The sequence below is a fragment of the Neodiprion pinetum genome, chromosome 2, assembly GCF_021155775.2.
Source record: "Neodiprion pinetum isolate iyNeoPine1 chromosome 2, iyNeoPine1.2, whole genome shotgun sequence".
Classification (NCBI taxonomy): Eukaryota; Metazoa; Arthropoda; class Insecta; order Hymenoptera; family Diprionidae; genus Neodiprion; species Neodiprion pinetum.
The window spans coordinates 28,840,574-28,861,378 of NC_060233.1; the positions used below are offsets into that span (position 1 = coordinate 28,840,574).

At 36.5% G+C, this 20,805-nt stretch overlaps 3 protein-coding genes across 16 annotated transcripts in view; 1 reads left to right on the forward strand and 2 right to left on the reverse strand.

The window, feature by feature from the left end:
• The window catches only part of Oatp74D (Organic anion transporting polypeptide 74D), a 103,108-nt gene extending 83,890 nt beyond the window's left edge, over window positions 1–19,218 (forward strand). Inside the window, exons 12-20 of one of the 7 annotated variants that reach the window (XR_011176458.1) lie at window positions 3,298–3,376; window positions 11,116–11,281; window positions 11,933–12,185; window positions 12,260–12,593; window positions 12,701–12,782; window positions 12,859–13,022; window positions 15,381–15,527; window positions 18,218–18,331; window positions 18,441–19,218. The gene's annotated coding sequence lies outside the window, so the exon portion shown is untranslated. Of the gene's footprint in view, window positions 1–3,297; window positions 3,377–11,115; window positions 11,282–11,932; window positions 12,186–12,259; window positions 12,594–12,700; window positions 12,783–12,858; window positions 13,023–15,380; window positions 15,528–18,217 lie in introns of all 7 variants that reach the window. The other 6 variants (XR_011176459.1, XR_011176461.1, XR_006881695.2 and 3 more) reach the window with 6 other exon arrangements.
• LOC124212611 (dentin sialophosphoprotein-like) lies at window positions 3,994–8,232 on the reverse strand. 2 transcript variants are annotated; one of them, XM_046612843.2, is made up of 6 exons: window positions 8,131–8,232; window positions 7,873–8,076; window positions 6,082–6,228; window positions 5,611–5,980; window positions 4,498–5,480; window positions 3,994–4,426 (listed from the first exon to the last, which is right to left on the reverse strand). In XM_046612843.2, the coding sequence occupies exons 1-6, from the start codon at window positions 8,176–8,178 to the stop codon at window positions 4,157–4,159; spliced, it is 2,022 nt and encodes a 673-aa protein (XP_046468799.1). In that variant the 5' UTR covers window positions 8,179–8,232; the 3' UTR covers window positions 3,994–4,156. The 2 variants fall into 2 exon arrangements, with proteins under 2 accessions (XP_046468799.1, XP_046468800.1); XM_046612844.2 differs by lacking the exons at window positions 7,873–8,076; window positions 8,131–8,232 and adding an exon at window positions 6,429–6,585.
• LOC124212612 (uncharacterized) lies at window positions 9,496–20,536 on the reverse strand. Of its 7 annotated transcripts, none has more exons than XM_046612845.2 (11): window positions 20,312–20,536; window positions 15,362–15,525; window positions 14,809–14,862; window positions 14,013–14,212; window positions 13,799–13,919; window positions 13,129–13,657; window positions 12,815–13,020; window positions 12,317–12,554; window positions 11,874–12,090; window positions 11,607–11,779; window positions 9,496–10,965 (listed from the first exon to the last, which is right to left on the reverse strand). In XM_046612845.2, the coding sequence occupies exons 2-11, from the start codon at window positions 15,493–15,495 to the stop codon at window positions 10,864–10,866; spliced, it is 1,974 nt and encodes a 657-aa protein (XP_046468801.1). In that variant the 5' UTR covers window positions 15,496–15,525; window positions 20,312–20,536; the 3' UTR covers window positions 9,496–10,863. The 7 variants fall into 7 exon arrangements, with proteins under 7 accessions (XP_046468801.1, XP_046468802.1, XP_068989772.1 ...); XM_046612846.2 differs by having other exon boundaries at window positions 14,013–14,197; window positions 20,312–20,535; XM_069133671.1 differs by lacking the exon at window positions 20,312–20,536 and adding an exon at window positions 18,135–18,225.
• Window positions 20,537–20,805: the final 269 nt, after the last annotated feature.

Genomic DNA, 20,805 nt, shown 5'->3' on the forward strand with positions numbered 1-20,805 from the left:
GGCATTAAACACATGTACGTTAAGGATCTAATTTTACACGTGTTGTACTCGTTGAATGATGAGTAATAATTGTTGGTACCAGGATTTTATATTTTCAATAAACAAAGTTTTTGAATAAGGATCTAGCGTAATATACGTAGGATAAGAATAATATCAAAACTCAAAAGAGTTCTACCCCCCAATAGTAATATAGTACGTACAAATAAGTATGATATAGTGTAGCTTTCGGTCTTGCAACTGAAACATAAGTGCTAGTCTTTAAATAATACATAGCATTATATACGTAAACATTTTCACAATTAGCGTTGGCGAATGTGCGTATATAAGATATATAAAACTAAATATATAATACATGTACCTACATGCAGACAAATACGAAATCATAATTGCCATATGTTATAATGATTGTTATTACCATACCTAGATCTAGATAAAATCATATGATCGAATATTATATCTTATTATTATTACACGTATATACATATACGATATAGTTGATGATTTATAAATGTTTTGATTCTTATACATATGTTTTATATATAAAATTTATTCGTTTTTCTTTTTTCTTTCTTAAATTAAGAAACGTTATTCTAATTATATTAATATAATGTACGTGTGCATGTGACGTGAAACTTGGATATATCGGCATGAAAAATTTTAATCAGCTGTCTGTATGTAATCCAAGCGCTGTACAGACATTTGGCGAATGATTTTCAACTTTTTTCTTGGTCTTTATTATTTTACTTTATAAAAAGTACGATAGAAATGAATTATAAAATAGTCTGATCAGGCCATTATTATCACTATTGTCGTGGTATTCATGTTTTGTACATTTGATAATATTATACGTGTTTGAGAGCTATGGTGAGATCCATATTACAAATTTGAAAAATGAATTTTGTAAATAGAAGAAGGGTGTGTGCATCGAAAAATTTTCGACTTATGTTACGGATCTTTTTTTTTTCTTCCGCTAACGTAGAAATCATTTTATTGTTCTCGTTCACTCAAAGCATCCAGCATATTTTTTAACTGATCACCTTAGTTACTCGGGCATGATTATTCTTGTACTCGACTACTCCTTACATATTTTTCTTCCGAATTCACATATATGTATGTATGTGCTACATTACGAAAATCTTGTTTTTACATTAGACACGTCCCGATCCGTTACGTAAATGTTACATCACAATTATACCTCTCACGTTATTGTTTTAATTATACATATACGTTATATACGTATAAAGCGAAAACTGATTGAGCAACGCGCGTAAAAAGAAGCCAATGTACTACTACATATTTTTCAATTAATATTAATCGTATACAAAATACAATTTCAACATAAACAAAGACACACACACATACACACACGTTGTTTCTAATTATAATTAACGAATTTTTTTTCAATAAAAGGCAATTTAAAGCGGTAATTTAAAAAATGTATATATATATATTTATATATATATATTATTTCTTAAACAGTAAATGTTACGCGAAGTGAAAACACTGATCATCGATTAACTTATACCGAGGCTTATGGCCATGATTGTATCGCGAATGAAAATCTGAAAACTGAGATTTCAGTCTGTGAAAGTCTATTCCCTCACATGTTTCAATCAATTATGGTCTACAATTTCCGGTTTCAGTGTAAGGATTGAAAACCGCTGACAGATATCTACACACCTGTAATATTATATACCTACATATAATATTATATAAGTATGGAAATTTCGTAGTATTATCTAGCCGTACAGTTAATGTGTATCACAAAGCTGCTTACTGAGACCACATCAACAAAAAAAAAAAAAAAAAATGATGAAAATATAATTTAGCGATAACTCATTAACACAAACAGATCGTGGCAATTAACCCTCCGTTGGCCAGCGTATACGGATTCGTGCTTTCTGCTAAACGGTCGCTCGATTCGATTTCTTATTCTTCATTAAATTGCAATTATTAAATTGTTAAATATCTTCTTAATCCAACTTTCGAAATATCAGAAAGAAACCTCGAAATAAGTACTTAAATGGTTATGAAGGTATTTTTTTTTTTTGCTTTCAAGGGGTTATAAACAGCCGTGGACGAATTCGGATACGTTTGCAAACGGTGTATTGAAAAAAGCACGCGAACAACGTTGAGTTAATTTCCTAGACAGAAATGACAAGTTGAGTGTAACGCAAAGACGGAACTTACGATCAGTTTCGACTGAAAATTAATTAATTTGAAAAAACGAAAATGCCGGGTAACTCGGCGTTTCATTTTACTGAATTGATCTAATCGATTTAGCTTTACCCAATGTAGCTCACATTACTACGCCATTTATCATTATTACAGTAAATCTTTGAAGATACGTCGACATAAAGTCGTATTGTCGTGATGGTACAGAGCCAATTTAGCTAATAATAATAATAATACTAGTACTAATAATAACAACAACAACAACAACAACAATAGTAATAATAATGATAATGATAGCATTAGTTACATAGTAATAGTAATACGGATACGAGAATGATGACAATAAGAACAGCCCCGAGAGTGTAATTGTTTTGCATGTATTGATAACATAGTGGTGCCCTGTTACAGAGCCTGAAACATGATGAAAAATTTCAGAACATTTTGGGGAATTCGTCATTATTTCGAAAACTTGAAAACTTGGAGACTCTATAAAATTTCGAATGATTGTTCATTCGGTAGAGAAATCTACAGAAAGACGCCTAAAATTTTCTTAATACCATCATCAAGCGTCTTTTAAACAATACTTGAACCTTTCTGGTGCAAATGAGTATCGTATTTCAAGTGCAGTGAATTTTAGTGAATGCGAATTCGAATGTTCAACCAAGTGTTGCGTTCAGCGATAGTTTTAGTCACGGTCATATTCACTTTACTTTGTGGTGTTTTCAGCAATGAAAATATCGTTTTGGAGTGCTTGCGAACACGGGAAGAAATTCTGTGGATACGCTGAAGGTGCTATTTTTATTGCTATTCATTATAATGTTGCTTACTGCCATCGAAGTTGGTGGGACCGTTTCTACTAGAGAGTTCAAGGTTAGTTCTATCACCACTAATTTCACGATCAACTACCATACTAGAACTACTTGTAGTTTGTTTGTTTTTTTTTTTTTATCAAAATGTAATGCAGCAGATCAACTTACGGTGAATAGGAGTAGTTTACAATTTTGTAATCAAGAAGTCGAATCTGCTAAATACTTGGCTTATCCTTCTACGTAGAACAGTCGATATACAGTCGTCGCTCGATCATTATACAATAATTTGTTGAATTTTTTTTTTTTTTTTTAGCGCCACGAAATTACTGCCTCAAACACCGCAGCAAGTCGGGGTAATCTAATTGGATCATTCTGGTTTCAGAAGGTGTAAGGTACGGATCATTGACGGTGCTAAACTTCTCGAGAGTTTTGTACGGATCCTAAGATCAACAATTATTAGTGATCGTTTGCATCTTCATGATGAAATACTATTTCCTGACAGTGAAATACATTCATTCTGCTTTTTTCTTGTTCTTTACAAGGCAAGCTTGCTGTCATGTTTTTGACAAGCAAGGTCGGCGCCTATAACATTTCTTAAATAATTTATTACAACTCTCATTGCTACAAGCTTAATTCTTTCGCAATATGAACAGAGTACCGAAAGTTAAATTACTCCTTGATTGACCCTAATCTGATAATGAATATCTAAAAAGTATCCAACCTTACACTCTTAGGTGTAGAAGAAAAGATGACGTAGAAATGATCAACTACAATTCTCTATGGGTACCCAGACAGCACCAAAAGCTTTCCGTTATTTTCTTGCAAGCTCAGCAAGAAGCGCATTGGAAGCCTCTTTAAGTCCCACAAGCTCAAAATCAAAGCTTCTAACATTTGAGATGGCGATAAGATCGGCGAGAACGTGAATTGCTGTAAAAACCCTCAAACGTACTCAAAGATTCAGGGATGAATATTTATACAATTCGTATTTTAGAAAGAAGGCTGTGTCTCGTAATTTAAACAGTTTTTATAGAGTCGTACGGTAATACGATAACACGCAATCTTTATTGTATTATACAAAAAAGCGATCAACCTGCTGATCGCTTCATCTTTCAGGTTGTTTCTCGGTCTATAAATCAATAAATCTCCCGCGCCTGATGATTAGTCGGTAATTTTCAATTATGCCGATGGCGCATAAGGCCTGAATTGTCACGCCTGAAGATATTCGAGTTCTCGTTATAGTTGAAATTTCCGTCTTTCTTCGTGTTTATCATTTTGATAGAATCTTTATCATCGTAGCCATCCCTTCCGGACAGGTTTCCACTGCTTTTTTCGTCGCCGTTCGTATTGCGTCTTGACTCCCAGTTCCGGAAATCGTTCTTGTTCGAGTTGATGTTAACGCTTTTTCCGATTTGATTCGTGTCCTTTTTTGACAAATCCATACCCTGGAAGAAATTAAACGAAGAATCGGATGAGTTTGTTCGTTCTAGATAAACGCTGTGCGTGCGGTACTGACCTTTCGATTAGTAATCAGTCGTCGCCGGAATGGAGCATTGTCATAATCATCCCTGTTCCTTCTGGGGCCAAATTGGTTGACGTTCTTGTTATAGTTGACGTTTCCATACGGTCTTAATTTCGTGATATCCTTTTGCCATTCGCGAGATACGGTGCTATACTTATATGAATCGTCGTCCTCATTGTCTTCCTCATAATGGTCTTCATGCTCCCGAGAACTATATACGCCCTCATAACTACGATCCTTACTATGATCATCGTCGTAATGATCCTCACTATGATCATCATCGTCATGACCCTCGCTATGATCCTTACTATGATCATCGTCGTAATGATCCTCACTATGATCATCGTCGTCATGACCCTCGCTATGATCCTCACTATGATCACCATCGTAATGACCCTCACTATGATTATCATCGTCATGACCCTCGCTATGATCCTTACTATGATCATCGTCGTCATGACCCTCGCTATGATCCTCACTATGATCACCATCGTAATGACCCTCACTATGATCATCATCGTCATGACTCTCGCTATGATCCTTACTGTGATCATCGTCGTAATGATCCTCACTATGATCACCATCGTAATGACCCTCACTATGATCATCATCCTCATGACTCTCGCTATGATCCCTACTATGATCATCGTCGTAATGATCTTCACTATGATCACGATCGTAATGACCCTCACTATGATCATCATCGTCATGACCCTCGCTATGATCCTCACTATGATCACCATCATAATGACCCTCACTATGATCATCGTCGTCATGACCCTCGCTATGATCCTTACTATGATCATCGTCGTAATGATCCTCACTGTGATCACCATCGTAATGTTCCTCACTATGATTATCATCGTCATGACCCTCGCTATGATCCTGACTATGATCATCATCGTAATGATCGTCAGAACCACTTTCGTTGGAATTGTGTTCCGCGGCTTGCCGTTGGTTAAATAGTCGACGATTAACTACAAAATACATTATTACTCAAAATTGATTTTACCCTGTGCACATATCCTTACTTATTTTTTCAGTTGGAGGCGAGTGCAAATTAACGATATTAAACATAAGTCCTGCAATACTCTCAGGCAAACTCACAGTCGCTGTCGCTAACTCCCACAGGCAGCGGTCTCACGGATTGTTTCTGCTTTTCCGATCTGAAGATATTTCTGTTGGTGTTCTCGTTGTAATTACGCCTCTCTAATTTCCCGGTACTTCCAGCCCGGTCATTATCCTTCCCTAAAGAGCGTACAGCTCTGACTATGGCTTCCAGAGCCTCGTGGTTCAGTTTATCTTCGTACGCCTCGGTTAAAATCTTTATTATTTCCTTGACTTTTTGCACCTCATCGGCCCCAACCAAAGTAGTTATCAGGGTCTGGGCTTTATTCATCGTTTCGTCGGCCGTCGCCAATTCGGACCTAGTTCCACGAATCGCCCGCTTTGTCCGCATGGTTGACGATTTGTCGATCTGACGATTTTATTTTTTTTTTCTGTTTTTTTACAAATCATTCTAGCGAGGGATAGATAAGCGGGAACATATAGCAGAAATCTCGGACGATAACTACTTACTTTTGGGCCGCGGTGTTCGGATCTGTAAAGCTTGTTCGGTTGTAAGGAAAACGCATTCGTGTTCGAATTGACATTACTATAACTTCGTCGTCCAAACTCGTTCGCATTCGTGTTTTTGTTCACGGCATCATACCCCTTAGATCTTCCCTGTTGCCAAAAATATATAATATATCAAGCTATCGCAGCAGTTTTATACATCAATGTTATTGCGATCGTAAAATGAGCCATATTTTCACTGACAATGAGCGGATTATGTAATCAAAAAACTTTGTTTAAAAAATTAGGTAAACTGGCACTTTGCGCAGATAACGTTCGACAGACTTATTTTTGTCAGCCTTCCGGGTTACCTGGGTGCAAGCAATAACGCTGAATAGCACTAAGGCTACCAAAATCGACGGGTGAGACATGATTTTCTTCTTTAGCGACTCTCGGGCACTCTTGCCGATACAGTTCTAACAATGAGAAATTTTCCGGTCGGGATATGTGTTTATAGACGCAAACCGATTCCGGAAAATAATCGCATATCAATAAGGTCCGCCGACCATTAAATCAACAATTGGCAATACTAGCCCGTCACACATCGGCAAGGCTGATTTGTATCGTAATCTTAATTAAAGGCGGCGTAGAATTCACATGCTTAAACTTGTCGTCAATTTATATCGCTCGCCTAGTTTGACTTTCCACGAAGTTTCCTTAATATAAACAATACAAAATTCTTTTTCGAGTCGAATAGCAGCTGTCCTCTAATACTGTCTTACAAAAAGTGCCTACTTTATAAGTATCTATTACTAACAAAGTGAAGAAGCCTAATACGAAGTATCCGATGAAAAAAAAAATGGTCGATAACATATCACCTGAAGATTATGATTAGAAATATTTTATGGTGATCTTCACGTATAATGTGGCGCGTAATTTAAATGTTACTGTCCATAGCAAGCTGTGCAGCAATCAAATTACAGGGTCGTCTCGTACATCGGAAACAAACTGCGTTGGTTCTCGGCTCACCAGTTTATTACAACGGTCCATTAAGTAGTATAATTAAAATTAGCTATCGACAGCCCTCGCAATGATATTTTCGTTCTCTAAACGTGAAATTGAGATTTTACTATTTTAAACGTGTGCTACTGTGACATCTGCTAGTTTTGAATCTGAGTCTTTTGTGTTAATTACAAACTTCAAATTTTATCTCGGTATTCACTACGAAAACGTTGTGATCTAGTCGCACGTTTTACACTGAGTTGTATTTTTAAAAATTGTACTTGTATCGAGAAAAGTTTAAAGTTTGAAAATTTATTTCGGTTCATCGGTAAACCAATTTTAGACGATAATCAGCAATTTATTATTTTCTGAAAAAACGACTAGATTATCGTAAGGTACCGTAAGTTAAGAAATTGATCCTAATTCCAAACGTTAGAGTCTTTTACTTTTTGGAAATGAAGCTTATGTCGCATGGACGCAGAAAGTTCGCCTGAATTTAAAAAAAATCTTACTGTCGTTTTCAAATTTTAAAACAGAATTATATTACCGGTTTCGAATGCATATTTCATTCTCTTTTTTCCTCTTATATAATCTAAGCTTCTTTCCAAAGAATCGGAGACTGTAACAACCAAAATCAGACAGAACGATCCGGTTTAAACCTACGACTAGGATAACAGATTCATTTTGGTGAAAATTTGTGATTTGTTTAGTTTGATGTAAATTTATGGACAATCAATCGATCAATCATCGTAATGACCGAACCATACAATTATTTAGCACCGATTTTAAAAAAAGTGCATATTTTATACTCACGGCTGAAATTCCATTCCCGTAATTCGATCTTGGAACCAAACCTCGGAACTTTCCAATCACGCTGTGAAAAACATTAACCGGAGCTACCATTTTCGGGAATGAGTTACGCTCGCAATCTCTCAAGCGGTTTCGGAGATCTTTCAGGTTGTCCGACAATCGCAAACGGGTCAACACTGTCGTATCGCTGGGTTGAACTAGTAAAAGCTAAAAAATAATCTTCTTGAATCGCGAAGGATCGGAGGTAATATGAAAACTCACCACGGCGTAAATGGAAACGAGTGTTCGAAGAAGATTGAAGGTGCTCATTTTGGGCCTTCAGAACTTTCCTGGCACTTACTTAGTCTACTCTTTTGTGTTACTTGTCTGATGTATGCGAATCCGATATATCGGTTCGGTTTTTACGATTAACGAACTTTACTGCCTTCCATTATTTCAATCCCGTTAAATCGTTCGTATCCTAGTATAAATTCACGCCCGACTTTCGTAATTCGAAATACTGTTCAAGAAATGTATGATCGCAATGGTTCGTCACGGTCTACCTTATTATGAATTGGCTCACCCGATTTGCTCATAGATGTATCACCGTGTAATCTTCATATCAGAAAATTTTCTCTACTGTTTTGGAAATTAAATTTTTATACTATTTTCACCGTAAAATTTCATTCGTAATACACTTGATTATTCCAACTTATTATTATTTATTTTTATCGTCTCACTTATTGTCAGAAATTTTTATAATTTATCACTATCGATTTCTTCGTTAAGAGTAAGATGCTGGACGGATTCGCAAGAGTGACGTCTGAGAATAAAATTTTTATTAATCATAAGAGTGATATACGTTCAGCGTGCACGCGCGTATAATTATATGCAAAACCCAACGTATCGAAAGTGCTTTGCATTAATCGAGTCATCATTTTTCCTCAGAGTCGTAAAACCGTAGGGGTATCAAACATGTTGTACAGAGATGCCAATCATACATAGCATTAAAGTCCGAAACCAAATTATGGATGTTCGGATGCTCGGATGTTCAAAAAGTGACGTCACCCAATTTTTTTTTACCTCTTGACGTCATCGATCTAAAATCAGCTAGCCGAATTACTCAGTTCAGAAACAACCGCGCGGTAGAGCGGACGTATGAGAATCGCGCTCCGCAGATTTCGAGTACCGGGTTCTCTATCTTCTGGATCCTGCCGATTTCTGGTGCAACTCGAGTTCCAGGACAAGCGCTCCGTGGTTCTGGCTGTCCAGGTCCTTGACCTGATCTGACAACGAGTATGCGAGCGCACGAGTACAATCTTTCGTAATGATTCATAAATTTTCAACATTCGATAACGTTGTTGGCGGAAAATTATGGCGATCTTGTTTGTACGGGAAAGTTTCACAGTTTTTAAATCACGGTGCTTATTGATGATCATTTTGACAAGTTATCTAATTTTCTCTTTGTATTTAAGAAAAGGAGTTTTTTTACGGTATTAGTTATGAGTGAAATCTGAGTAAAAGAATTCGTATACACGCCGAACATTCAATCAGTATACTTGACGTATTTTCGCATATTCCACCTAAAATTAGGACCCAATGATACAGTTTGCGGTCAAAACTGATGTGAAAAAGATGTGAGGAAGATTCGATTTTTCAAAATTTTATTTAACGTGCATTCACTCACAATACTAATGAAGTGATTGTGAGTATAACAGGGATCAATATCATTTGTTGTAAATATTTTTAATTGGAAAAACACTTATATAATAATCACAAAATTGATGAAAATAATTTCGCAGAAACAGTTATAAGTATTTTCGTAAACTTGAAGGAGTATGTAGAATGTAATTAACTTAAACGGCAGATTGTTCGCGTGTTCTCTTGAATTGTTAGTTTCGATAAGCAGTTGATTTAAAACCCTTACAAAATACATTATACATTAAAGTTCCCAATGAACGGTAGACATAAAAAATACGTCGTACGGATTTCATGGGTTTCTATAGAAAAAATTTAATGAAAATTATAAATCGAATACAACTATAGCATCAAAAATAACTTTGGCATTTTTTATACTATTATACGAGATTCACGATCTTACGCGTATGCTGTTTTGTCTTTGTTATGTGACTAACATTAAATATTTAAGATGACAATATGCAACGCATTACCTCACAATTACATTAAGTATTTTTCATGATGTAGTCGTTATGACTTGTTTAATATTTTCAATTATAATATATTAACCCTCCGTTGGCCAACGCATACGAATTCGTCCAGTCTGACTTGACTGAAAATGGTCGCTTGACACGATTTTTCATTCCTAATTAATTTTTAATTATTAAATTGCTAAATACTTTCTTAATCCGTCTGTCGAAATATTAAAAACAAACCTCGAAGTAAGTATCTAAATGGTTAGGGAGGTATTTGTTTGCTTTTAAGTGGGTAAAAAACAGCTGTGGACAAGTTCGTACACGTTGGCCAACGGTGTATACAAAAAAGCGTAGGGTTAAAGTACGGCCGAAATACGATATATTATTATACATTAATTTCTACATAATAAAATGATGTAACAACAAGCTATTCTCAACCGAGAGGAAGATTATTTTTTAAACGGTATATTTGTACGTGTATAGAATCAAAAAAAGTTTTCTTCCAGCTGTTGTATAATATACAACTTATTCTCATACGTATAATGCTAACATTAATTTTTGAAATATCGATGTAATCCATTGATTTATACCCAACACTTGTCTCTAATTTAATTATTACACATCAGTCGTCAGAAAAATACGTTTTTACATATGCCTTATAGTAAGTTAAGGTATATTTGTTCTAACTGCTATTATTTTATGAGTTATCATCAGCCTAATACTTACGAGACTAAGAAATTAATATCACTGTCGTAATTTATTGATCATTCTTTCAGCTCGAATTCATATGATATATATCGAAAGTTAAGTGTTTCGCCTACTGAGGTTTACTGTTACTGGAAAACTGTTCATTGGTACGTAGTTATGAATCCTTGCAGTAACAATATTTCCGGAGATGATATTGACTGTTTTCTATACATCTAGCCTGGGATCCATATTTGTTTATTCTGCTGATGTCGGTAATCTGGAATTAATGCGAAATTATTGAAAACCATTTCTAACATATTTATAAAAATGCATAAGTATTTTATTAAAACTAGATTAAAAAAATATCTTACAAAAAGATGTAAATATAAATTCTATCACATTTAATTATTGGTATAATGTTTTGCAGATGAAAAGGAAGTGAAAATCTATGTGCCGACGAAGACGTGAGATATCGATTGACATCGTTAACACAAAGAACTGCTTGGAGATTTCTCACATGACCTCAAAATCACTTTAGATGTCTTCGAAAAATGTCGAGATTTTGAATACTGCCGAAGGACTACAAGAGATTGGTTGAGTACAAGTCATAACAAATTACTGTAAATGATGTTGAATAATTTCCGATGACTTTGTACGATTTAATGTGACTGTAAAATGATTTTAAAGGGTTTCAAAGATTTTTAATATCTCTGTGTGATTTCGAGTACAAACATCAAGTCATTTTTCGCGACTTTAATGGAATAGACGCGACTCTGAGAGAATTCGAAAGATTCTTCATTCATCGTACGCCAGGGTTCGAGAACTTTTCCACCCCTGCTGATTCAACTAAGTTGTTAATTCGATTTAATTTAGAGAATCAAGTAAAGGTGTATGAAAATATTGTCGTTTCGTACGTACCCGCGTCATGAACGAATTGTTATCCAGACTGTGGTTTATGCTCACTTCGAACAGCCCATTCCCTGGTTCCGTACTGACTTTGAGCTGATACAGTTCTTTGGTTACTTTCGTCTTAGCACTAAAATCTCCGAGAAAACCGTCCGCATCACCAGATTTTTCGAATTTTAGCAGCCCTGTAATTGGGTGGTAAAAAGAAAAGCAAGCGTAAGTCGGAAATCAGATATGTGAATTAAAATACCCATGCTGTTAAGTTTGCACTATCGGCACCTTTTGTTGGAATCAGTTTCGCCGCCCACAGAATTTTATTCAGTTTCAAAATTTCGCAGGTATTTTGATAAGGCGACAGATAATCATTCAGGAACTTGACGAAGTATTTTGCAGCCTCAACTACGCTCGCGTTATTTTTGTCAACTTCTTCCCATCCCAGACAAGCACACCAGTGAGGCTCAATGAAGGCATCTGCACAGGTCCTTTCCAGTGGAATCTGAACACGTACAAAAGTTTCGATGTGATGCAAGGCAAGAATTGAATACTGCGTGAATTTTATTTTTTTAACAAGCATGATTAGATCACAGAAAAGTAAGTAAAATCTTCAAAGCTTTTCTTTTTCGAACGATAGAAAGTAAAATTATTATTGCTCATTATTATTTTAGCAATATCCGTCGGATGAAAATCTCACACGAGCTCTAGCAATTTTTCGTTTCAAATACCTTGTTGAACAAGCTTATGGCTCGTTGAGTGCGATCTCCTTCTTTCGGGGTTTCAAATTTCAGTATACTCTGCAACGTTTTGTGGACGTCAAACGGTGTCGTTAAATGTTGAGTATTGTAAACAAAATTGGCATATGCATGCGGATGTGCCTGCTTAAACCAACTTGGAAACGTGAATGAAAAAAACGGCAGCCTCTCCTCCTGTTTACCTTGAAGAGTGTTGCGAATCTCGGCAAATCTGTAACGCCCACATCGTCACAAACGTGACACACAATCGGTGAAGTTATTTAAACGCTACGATTATGTTTTTTTTTTTTTTTTTTTCATCAAATTTTCTCGAAAAATTGTTCACATTTTAAACTTTGTACTAATCCAATTTTCCAGAGCACCGAGTGAATGATAAAACTTGCGGAAAAATGAGAATTTTCAAAATCATCATTTGACAATCCTGCACAGCGAAACACACGTGAGTAAATAAGAATAAAAAAAATTGTTCACCTATGCCCGTGATCGCTCATCATGATTAGCACCGTGTTATTCAGGTGGCCAGAATCGTTGAGTGATTTTATCCACTGGTACACGTCATCGTCAGCGGCTCCAATGTCGTTGTAGGAATCGTGCGAAAGTTCGCCGTGAAAACCGAAAACGAATTTCGGCTGATTTGGATAAGTGTCAAAGACCTCTTTGATGTGATTCATCATTAACTGTAAGTAATGAGGTAAAAAAAAAGAAAAAAAAAAAAAAAATTGAGGAAACTGGTATTACTTGTTTATAACATGTCAGATGAAGACCGAATTTGCGTTTATTATTACCGAATGCCGGGGCAGCCCGCCCATGCAGAACTTCTTCTGATATTTAAAGTGAGGATTAGCGTTGAGGTAATATGTTCTCATGTAGTGATCAGTCGGTTGGTCTTTGAAACCCTTGAGGCGATACGTGAATGTTCCGATATTAGGAACGTCCTCGAGGAACCCGGTCATGTATCCGCTCTTTTTATACTCGTTCCAAACGAACGGATAAACGTCGACGTAGTTCGCTTTGCTGCCCATCCGCTTCCTCGTTTCCGGCAATTCCAGCTCTATCTTTCCCGTCAGAATTGGTATCAAGGCTTGCGGCGTTCCGTCGCCCACGATGTTGTAACCCTCGAGAACCAACGCGTTCAAATTCTGCTTCAGATATCTGTAAGACTTCGGCAGCTTCCTTATAAACGTGTTTCGCGACAGCGAGTCGAACCCGAACATCAGCACGTTCAACTTCAGGCCCTCGTTCGGCACTTTGGCCCAGTCCCATTTCGTTTTCGCCAATGGGTCGCTTTGCACGCCTGCCAAAACGCTGTGCCATCTACGCAACATTGCGGGAAAGATTTTTAAGAGAAATCACATTTTTATAAATTCATTTAATACGATAGTTTCATGGAAAACTGTTTTTTTTTTTTTTTTTTTCAAGAAATCGATCGAACTGTTATACTGTTATTTTACTAACTGTTTTCCAGTTTGAGATTGGCAGTTAACTTCGGCGTAATCACTGTCTTTCAAAGTGTAGGAAACATCCGATTCCACGGGTTTGGTAATTCTATTTGTGTAGTCGTCAACGCGGATGATTTCTGCAAATAAAAATCACAACTGGTTGATGGATGAAGCTTGCTCGTTGATTCTATTGCGTAGATACAGGTGTCGAAATAGCTTTAATGACGTACCCTTGAAAGCACAAGTTATGGGGCCAAATCGCTGCCTGGCTTTCTCTGTAACGACCAGGGTCGAACGATTTGCTATAACCCAGTCCTCTGGAGTGCATTCTAGGGGAGGAACATCTTTTATGAATTTCATTATTTCTGGATTCAATAGCTCCAAGTCAGGGTGCCTGCACGCCGCAACCCCATCACTGCGCAATAACCATCTATTTTCAAAACCAGTGGGAAGTTAGAAGATCGAGGATAATTCGTGTTAAAGTAATTTGTTATTCAATGCATTAGTAATATTTTTTCACGTACAGATCAGCAAAATGCTGCGTATCGTTTCATAGATAAATATAAATAAAAATATTCGGATCAATTTTTTGACGAAAAATTTAAAAGAATCAGACCCCAAACATAAACCCCATGCATGCGGAAAGTGTAACTATAAGCAGTCAGCGATCAGAAAGGTTGAAGCCCATCCGTATAGACAGCATCGGAGATTGAATATTAAACCCAGGCAAGTATCCCTGAAATTGTTAAGAATTTATTCTAGCAATTTCTTTTTAGAATGGTATATTCAAAGCGAAATCAAATTTGAAGAGTACATTGGCTAACTTCCGAGTGCCGAATAATCGACCGTCCAAACTGGTCGTAGAGATAAGCGTTAATTGATAATGTTATATATTGTACACATCATGCAATGAAACAGCAGTTCTGTTAGGTGTCTCATAACTTTGTTCGTTTTTGTACGAGGATTTCAGTGCTCACTACAGAGATACAAAGAAATTTTGGTTTGTCATTTTTAATACCAGCTTACCCGATATACGGCGAATTTTCCGCCGAAGTTTTGATCAATTGTGATATGTAAGCGCTGAAATGAAACGCACATTGAGTACTAAATAATGAATATTTTTAAAATTTTTATAACGAGCTGAATAGTATTACAGCTATAATTCCATGAGTAATTCTACAAATTTCTAGTTTTATGACGATACGTGCCAATTCTCTACTTGAAGTTGAATGAAATTAACGAGTGGCTGATATGGTCGCGATTCAGTTTATTTGTTAAACGGCAATTGTTTGTGATTTTATAAAAACTCAAATTCGCATAAGGGCCATGTTTCCACTATTGTTCTCCATTGTAAAAACTTTATTCAACGTCGATCAATTCGTTGGCATGCGTTGGTCACTCGCAGTATCTTCACGCTTGAACGCGGTATCTAATCTGCATTTTATTACGGTACAGCCTGCAACGCGTGATGATTAATATTGGTACAATGGTGAATTAAATGCAAAGCTGAGGAGCAAAACATATTTACCATTATTGGCAGATATATTAAAAAAAAAAAAAAATAATAACCGTAACTCACAGTTTATCTGTATTTGAAGGATCTACGTCGTTGAATCCCAGTTCCGATCGTAAGGCCTGGATTACGCAATAGACGAGTGCTACCAGAAACAGAGCGACTGCGAAGCGCCGAGGGTAGAACAAAGCAACTCTCATTTTGCAGCTATCTACCTACACGCATTAAATCTGTAAGTAGGTGAAAATTTTATTATTATTCGTTTAATAATTATTACACATGGTAATGAAAATTGGTCGATCGATTTGGGTGAACAATTATACACCATACGTAAAGCTTATACTGAGTTTCGTGTTCACGTGATACAAATTAACAAATCATCACGAATTGTACAGTATACTCCATGTAGTACCGTGCAAAAGTTCCGGATCACCATTCCAATTTTCTGTCGGGATTAAAAATCAGATCTCTTGGTGAAACAAAGACGTGACTGAATCATTCGGATAAAATTTAAAAGATGAAAAAGAAACAGCTTCATGATGCTTTCTTTAAAATTCTCGATTACTTCTGTGCCAAGCACCCGAGAGTGTTGATTATGGTGGATTATTTCGATTCCCATACTCTGATAAAGGCGCGTATAATTTTTTGTGGAACAGGAATAGGCATTTCTTCTCAGAAGGATTCGAAAGAGACGATTGTGCTTTAATTCGGTTTCCTGAAAATATTTTAGTGATTTTCTTCTAAAAGTTGTGCAACTTTTGTTTACAGAAGTTCACTGTTTGGTAAATTTAAACAATTTAAAATTGTTTCGGAATTTTCTCGAAAATTTTTATTTGGAACAGATTCATCTGATAATGCTAATATTGAACCGATTGAAACATCAATAACACACTCACCCCTGCAATAAATAACTGTAGAAGCAATTCGTCGTTATTGTGATGTAGGCAAAGAATTCCGGAGCAGCAACTGAATAACTCTGAATTCCCTCTGAGAAATAATTCCTTTTACAATTTCCCCAAAAAATTACATTGGCCTTTATGACAGTCATAAAATAAAAAAAAGAATCATGTTCAATATCACTTAATGAGTGCAAAAAGAGTCGGAGAGATTTTTGAAAAACCACGTAGCGAAGCTGGTATTTTTTATTTGCAAATGACATCTAACTTTTTATCCCGATCGGAATTTGGAAAACTGTCCCCGCAACGATCACTACAGCGAAGGTTTATGGCTCAAACTTCGATAAAACGGCGTGTTGTCAGGAGAGAAAAGCTCAAACGTCAAACCTTGAAAATTTTTCCTTCATTTTTATACACGGTAAAACAAGCAAATGAATGAGCAATCTCCAATCAGTTATTTAGACCCGTTTTTCTTCCGTACTAAATAATTTAATAAATTTATAATTATAGGATTCAACAATTTTTATTAGTGAACATCACGATGAATATGTCTTATTTATTTCATTGACACAATTAATGGATAATTCTTTCAATCTTGAAGTCTTTAGATAGGGACATGGACTCCTAAGCTTTCAAGTGAACTGCGAATGTTCACAATGATCTCATATCCATATTTACACACTTTAAGAATACATTCATGGTTAATCTTGAGATGTTAAAATGATGAAATTTATTTGTTGACGTACGTATAAGCACAGTGCTAACCATTTTTTAGTACAAACGTATTTATTTTTCGTAACGTTTTGACAGATCGGGGCCAGTTATAATCAGAACTCTTAAACGTTTACATTTGTTTATAATTTTGGACCTAACCTCACGAAGAATAAATGATTATCATCGTGATCAAAACAATATATACTATATATAATACATTTATTATACGGAAAAAAGAGTTTTGTAGCAATTTTAATCAACGTCTATGTAAAGAATGAAGGAGGAAACTTTGTGCTATCGTAACACCGATAACAAATGAACGTTTTGTTAGCTTATAAGCGACAGTCCTATCAACTTTTCCGCTGCTAGTTGAAAAGAAATTGACAGTCAAGTGTGATGCAATAACTCCTTAACTCCTTTAACATCGTGAAAGTTAAGTTCTTCAAACATCATCATCGAAGGCGATAATATAGATGTTAAATTAGCTTAAATAAAAACTGTTATATTTGTTTGGATCGTTATTAATACTGTAAGAAGTATAATTACAGTGAAACACGATCATCAAAGTTTAAAAATAAATGAATTAATATTATATTGAATATTTTTCGGAACATTTGAAATACTTGCAACATGCCTGTTAATTATATTAAATATTTCCAATATACATACAGCGTATACACAGCAACCGTTAATTTCGATTACACGTATCATCGTCGATTTTTTTTTTTTCAATCAAATTATTTAAGTATTATCACGATATGAACAATTCCTATGTAAACGAAGTGAAACTGTAAGCGGACGTAGATAAGATTCACCCATATCAGCAAACGTTGGCAACATACATATTATAATAAAGTTTATAATCATTGTATAAAGATTATTAATCACCATTAATTATCACGAACATTCGATCATCAATTACAATGTGGAAAATTGATGCACTAACATGTCGTTTCGTCGACGCAGCAGAAAATGTAATAATCAAGTATATTCACGACATTTATTCGAAGGAGAGCAAAGCTGAATAAATAACGCGAACATGGGCAGATCCTGACAAAGGTTTGGTTATAATCTGAAGTTATTGCGGCGTTTCAAGAGGCCGTGTCGTACATTTTATCAAGTGACCACAAGTAAAGAGTGATAGGATGTGGAGTCGACGACCAACTGACCAGTAACTCGAGAACAAGTCAATTTCTGGATGACTTTTTAGTAACAGATGGCGTACATACACTAGATGACAAATTGCGTGGACTAACTAGCTGCACTGCACCGAATATGAACAATTAACATGTCTACCGTTTCCCCGTTGCAGACGGGGATGGAAACTGGGAGAAACTTATCGCCGATGATTGGACCGCTCGGAAACCTTCAGTGCGCCGTCGTCGTGATCGTCGGCTCGTTTGACGACGTCAACTCAGGCCAAGAGGTGAGAATTACGAAGAATAAGGTGGAGCAGGGCGAGAAACTTGAAAGTTGGCGAAATGGCACTGGGTTGAACATCATCGCACATTTTCAACATCTGGAAATTCTCTTAGTACAGATGTTTTTCAGACTGAATTATCAGTCTTCGCCAGTGCTTCCCCAAGCGTTCTACAGAGACAGGGCGGAGTATCAACCCTTCGAAGTACCGAGGACCGATCGATGAAACCCCGAATGCTGTTTATGCGGTTGGTAGAAACCAGTTAGATTCGATGCTCGAGTTTGTACAGCCTTGTTGTTTTCCCGCCGACGCATGTGACCGATTGAAAAAGGGGATAGTTTTTAACTGAGAATACCACCTTTTTTCTATTCATCCATCATGTTCTTATTTTTAATACTTATTTTTCTACGAGTCCCTGCACTAACCTGGGGATAGATTTTTGGACGCCAAATAAAATTCTGGTCGTCAGAAAACCGTATGCAAGTTTCTTTGCAGATTGAGTTAATTGTCACGAAAAACACAATTAGTGCCTGTTACGTATTGGCTGCAAGTGCAATTATCAGTCGACAAAAAAGTACTGCAACGAATTGAAACAAGCCACCGGTTGTGGCTTACTGCAAGAAATTCAAAAGTACGTGCTCCGATACAGGTCAATACTCAATTGAATATTCGCCGGTAATTATCGTCTGGAACTTCGTCGAACGACTGCTGCGTGAAGGATATTACGTGACCTAGAGACGAATTATTTAACAGATATTTCAAGCAAATGCCATTCTCGTTTCTTTCTCATTCGGACATACCGATCGATGTTCGTCATACAGGTATAGGTACGATCATTTCGGGGGTAACCCGATTAATAAATCTTCGACAGTACGAATAAGTTCACCGGCAGGGTAGAAGCAGTGTCGGAAAAGTAAAGAAATTTCTTTGGATCTTAAGAAATTAGAGTCCGATGAAAGAAAAAGCAAAAATGGTTTTCTTATATTGAGAAATATTGTCGTTTAGGCCAAAATCTGAAGATAATCTGAAGATCTCAAACTGATAGGAAAGTCTCTAAAAATGGTCTCTGAAATCGAAGTAACAGACAAAACATAAAACAATTGCGAGGTTCCTGAGAAAATATACATCAAGTAGATGGCGTCTGCAATTTTCAAACACCCTTATTTGACAAGTTGGTGAACCTGAATATTAAAAATAAAAACATATTATATAAGTAAAAACTCCTAACAGCTTTATACTTATAATTCAGATTGTAGGATGTAGATCTGTGTTACCTCGTTCGGTAATCATCATTATATATTTCGAGGAAAATTGTCCATGTTATAAAGCTAAAAACTGAAATATATTATGTATTCCTGTATTTATTGAGTTCCGATGCCGTAAAGCATCACTCGCGAAAATGATAAATATGAAGAATTATTATGGCGCCATTAATACATCTGAAGAATTATTGTACTGCCATCTAAGCAAGAAATCGAAAGACTCGTTTTGGCGCCATTTAAACGAATATCTATCCGATAGGTTGGCAACGCTGGGTAGAAGTCCTTACAAGGCAAGGATATTTAACTTAGTATCCTTGCTTACAAGGCTCATTGTAAACGGGAATTATTCTAGTAGAGTGGACTCGATTGTTCCTATTGCGCGCCAACTTCGCGCCAGTGGATGACTAGGGTAGTGGCTGCACGCGTTGATTCTTACCAACTCAAAGCCACCGGTGTCCGACATGCTTTGTAGTACAAATAAATGCCAGCGGATGACACCAGTAACCGCGAATCGGTCAGAATCCATTTTCATTGCATTTGTTACACGCACTGAACTCTAAGTTATACAGAGTTCAGTGGTCGTTACAAAACTGAGACTGCCAAGCCGTGCTGCCAAGCAACACGTGAGCGACACCATACCGTTGGCAGCACTGGGCGAACGCAGAATGACTCAGCCCGATCAGCTGCTCGCGGAGGCTAGAACTCGGTAGAATTACGATATTACCTCATCCCAGCAGAGCGGCAGGTTTTTACGAATTTCCACGACGATGAATAGCATCATTCACTGTTGTCTCATGTTAATTTAAAAACTCGCAAACCACTTTACAATATTATTGAACCGTTTTTTTACACGTTAGGATCGAATTAGTTATGGTAAGCGCGCCTCAATTCACGGACGTGCTGATCACACACCGGAGGACGCTCAGCCGGCATGTGAAGACTGATCTCGTGAGAAAAACTACTAAAGTTGCTGCGCGATCCCGAGTTCCGAGCTCTTCCCTCTCTACCTGATTCTCAGCTACGTACACAGGGAACGTATGTACTAGATTATGGGATTTTATTTTTTATCACTGTTGCCGAACTGAGAACTTGTTGCTGAAAACAGGTTCGGAATTCAGTTATCATCGTTGTCCGATTCAATGTTGTTTATTCTTTTTGTATATTCAATTCCTGTAACATAACCGGCTTTTAAATCCTTTAAAATCCCCACCTAAAAAA

Coding starts and splice junctions, on each gene's coding strand:
- LOC124212611 (XM_046612843.2), bottom strand. CDS start 8,178: ATGAGCACCTTCAATCTTCTTCGAACACTCGTTTCCATTTACGCCGTG. Junction 8,077..8,130: donor TCGTTTCCATTTACGCCGTG/GTGAGTTTTCAT, acceptor ATTATTTTTTAG/CTTTTACTAGTTCAACCCAG. Junction 4,427..4,497: donor GACTGATTACTAATCGAAAG/GTCAGTACCGCA, acceptor AATTTCTTCCAG/GGTATGGATTTGTCAAAAAA.
- LOC124212612 (XM_046612845.2), bottom strand. CDS start 15,495: ATGAGAGTTGCTTTGTTCTACCCTCGGCGCTTCGCAGTCGCTCTGTTT. Junction 13,658..13,798: donor CAATCTCAAACTGGAAAACA/GTTAGTAAAATA, acceptor AATGTTGCGTAG/ATGGCACAGCGTTTTGGCAG. Junction 13,021..13,128: donor GCGGGCTGCCCCGGCATTCG/GTAATAATAAAC, acceptor CATTACTTACAG/TTAATGATGAATCACATCAA.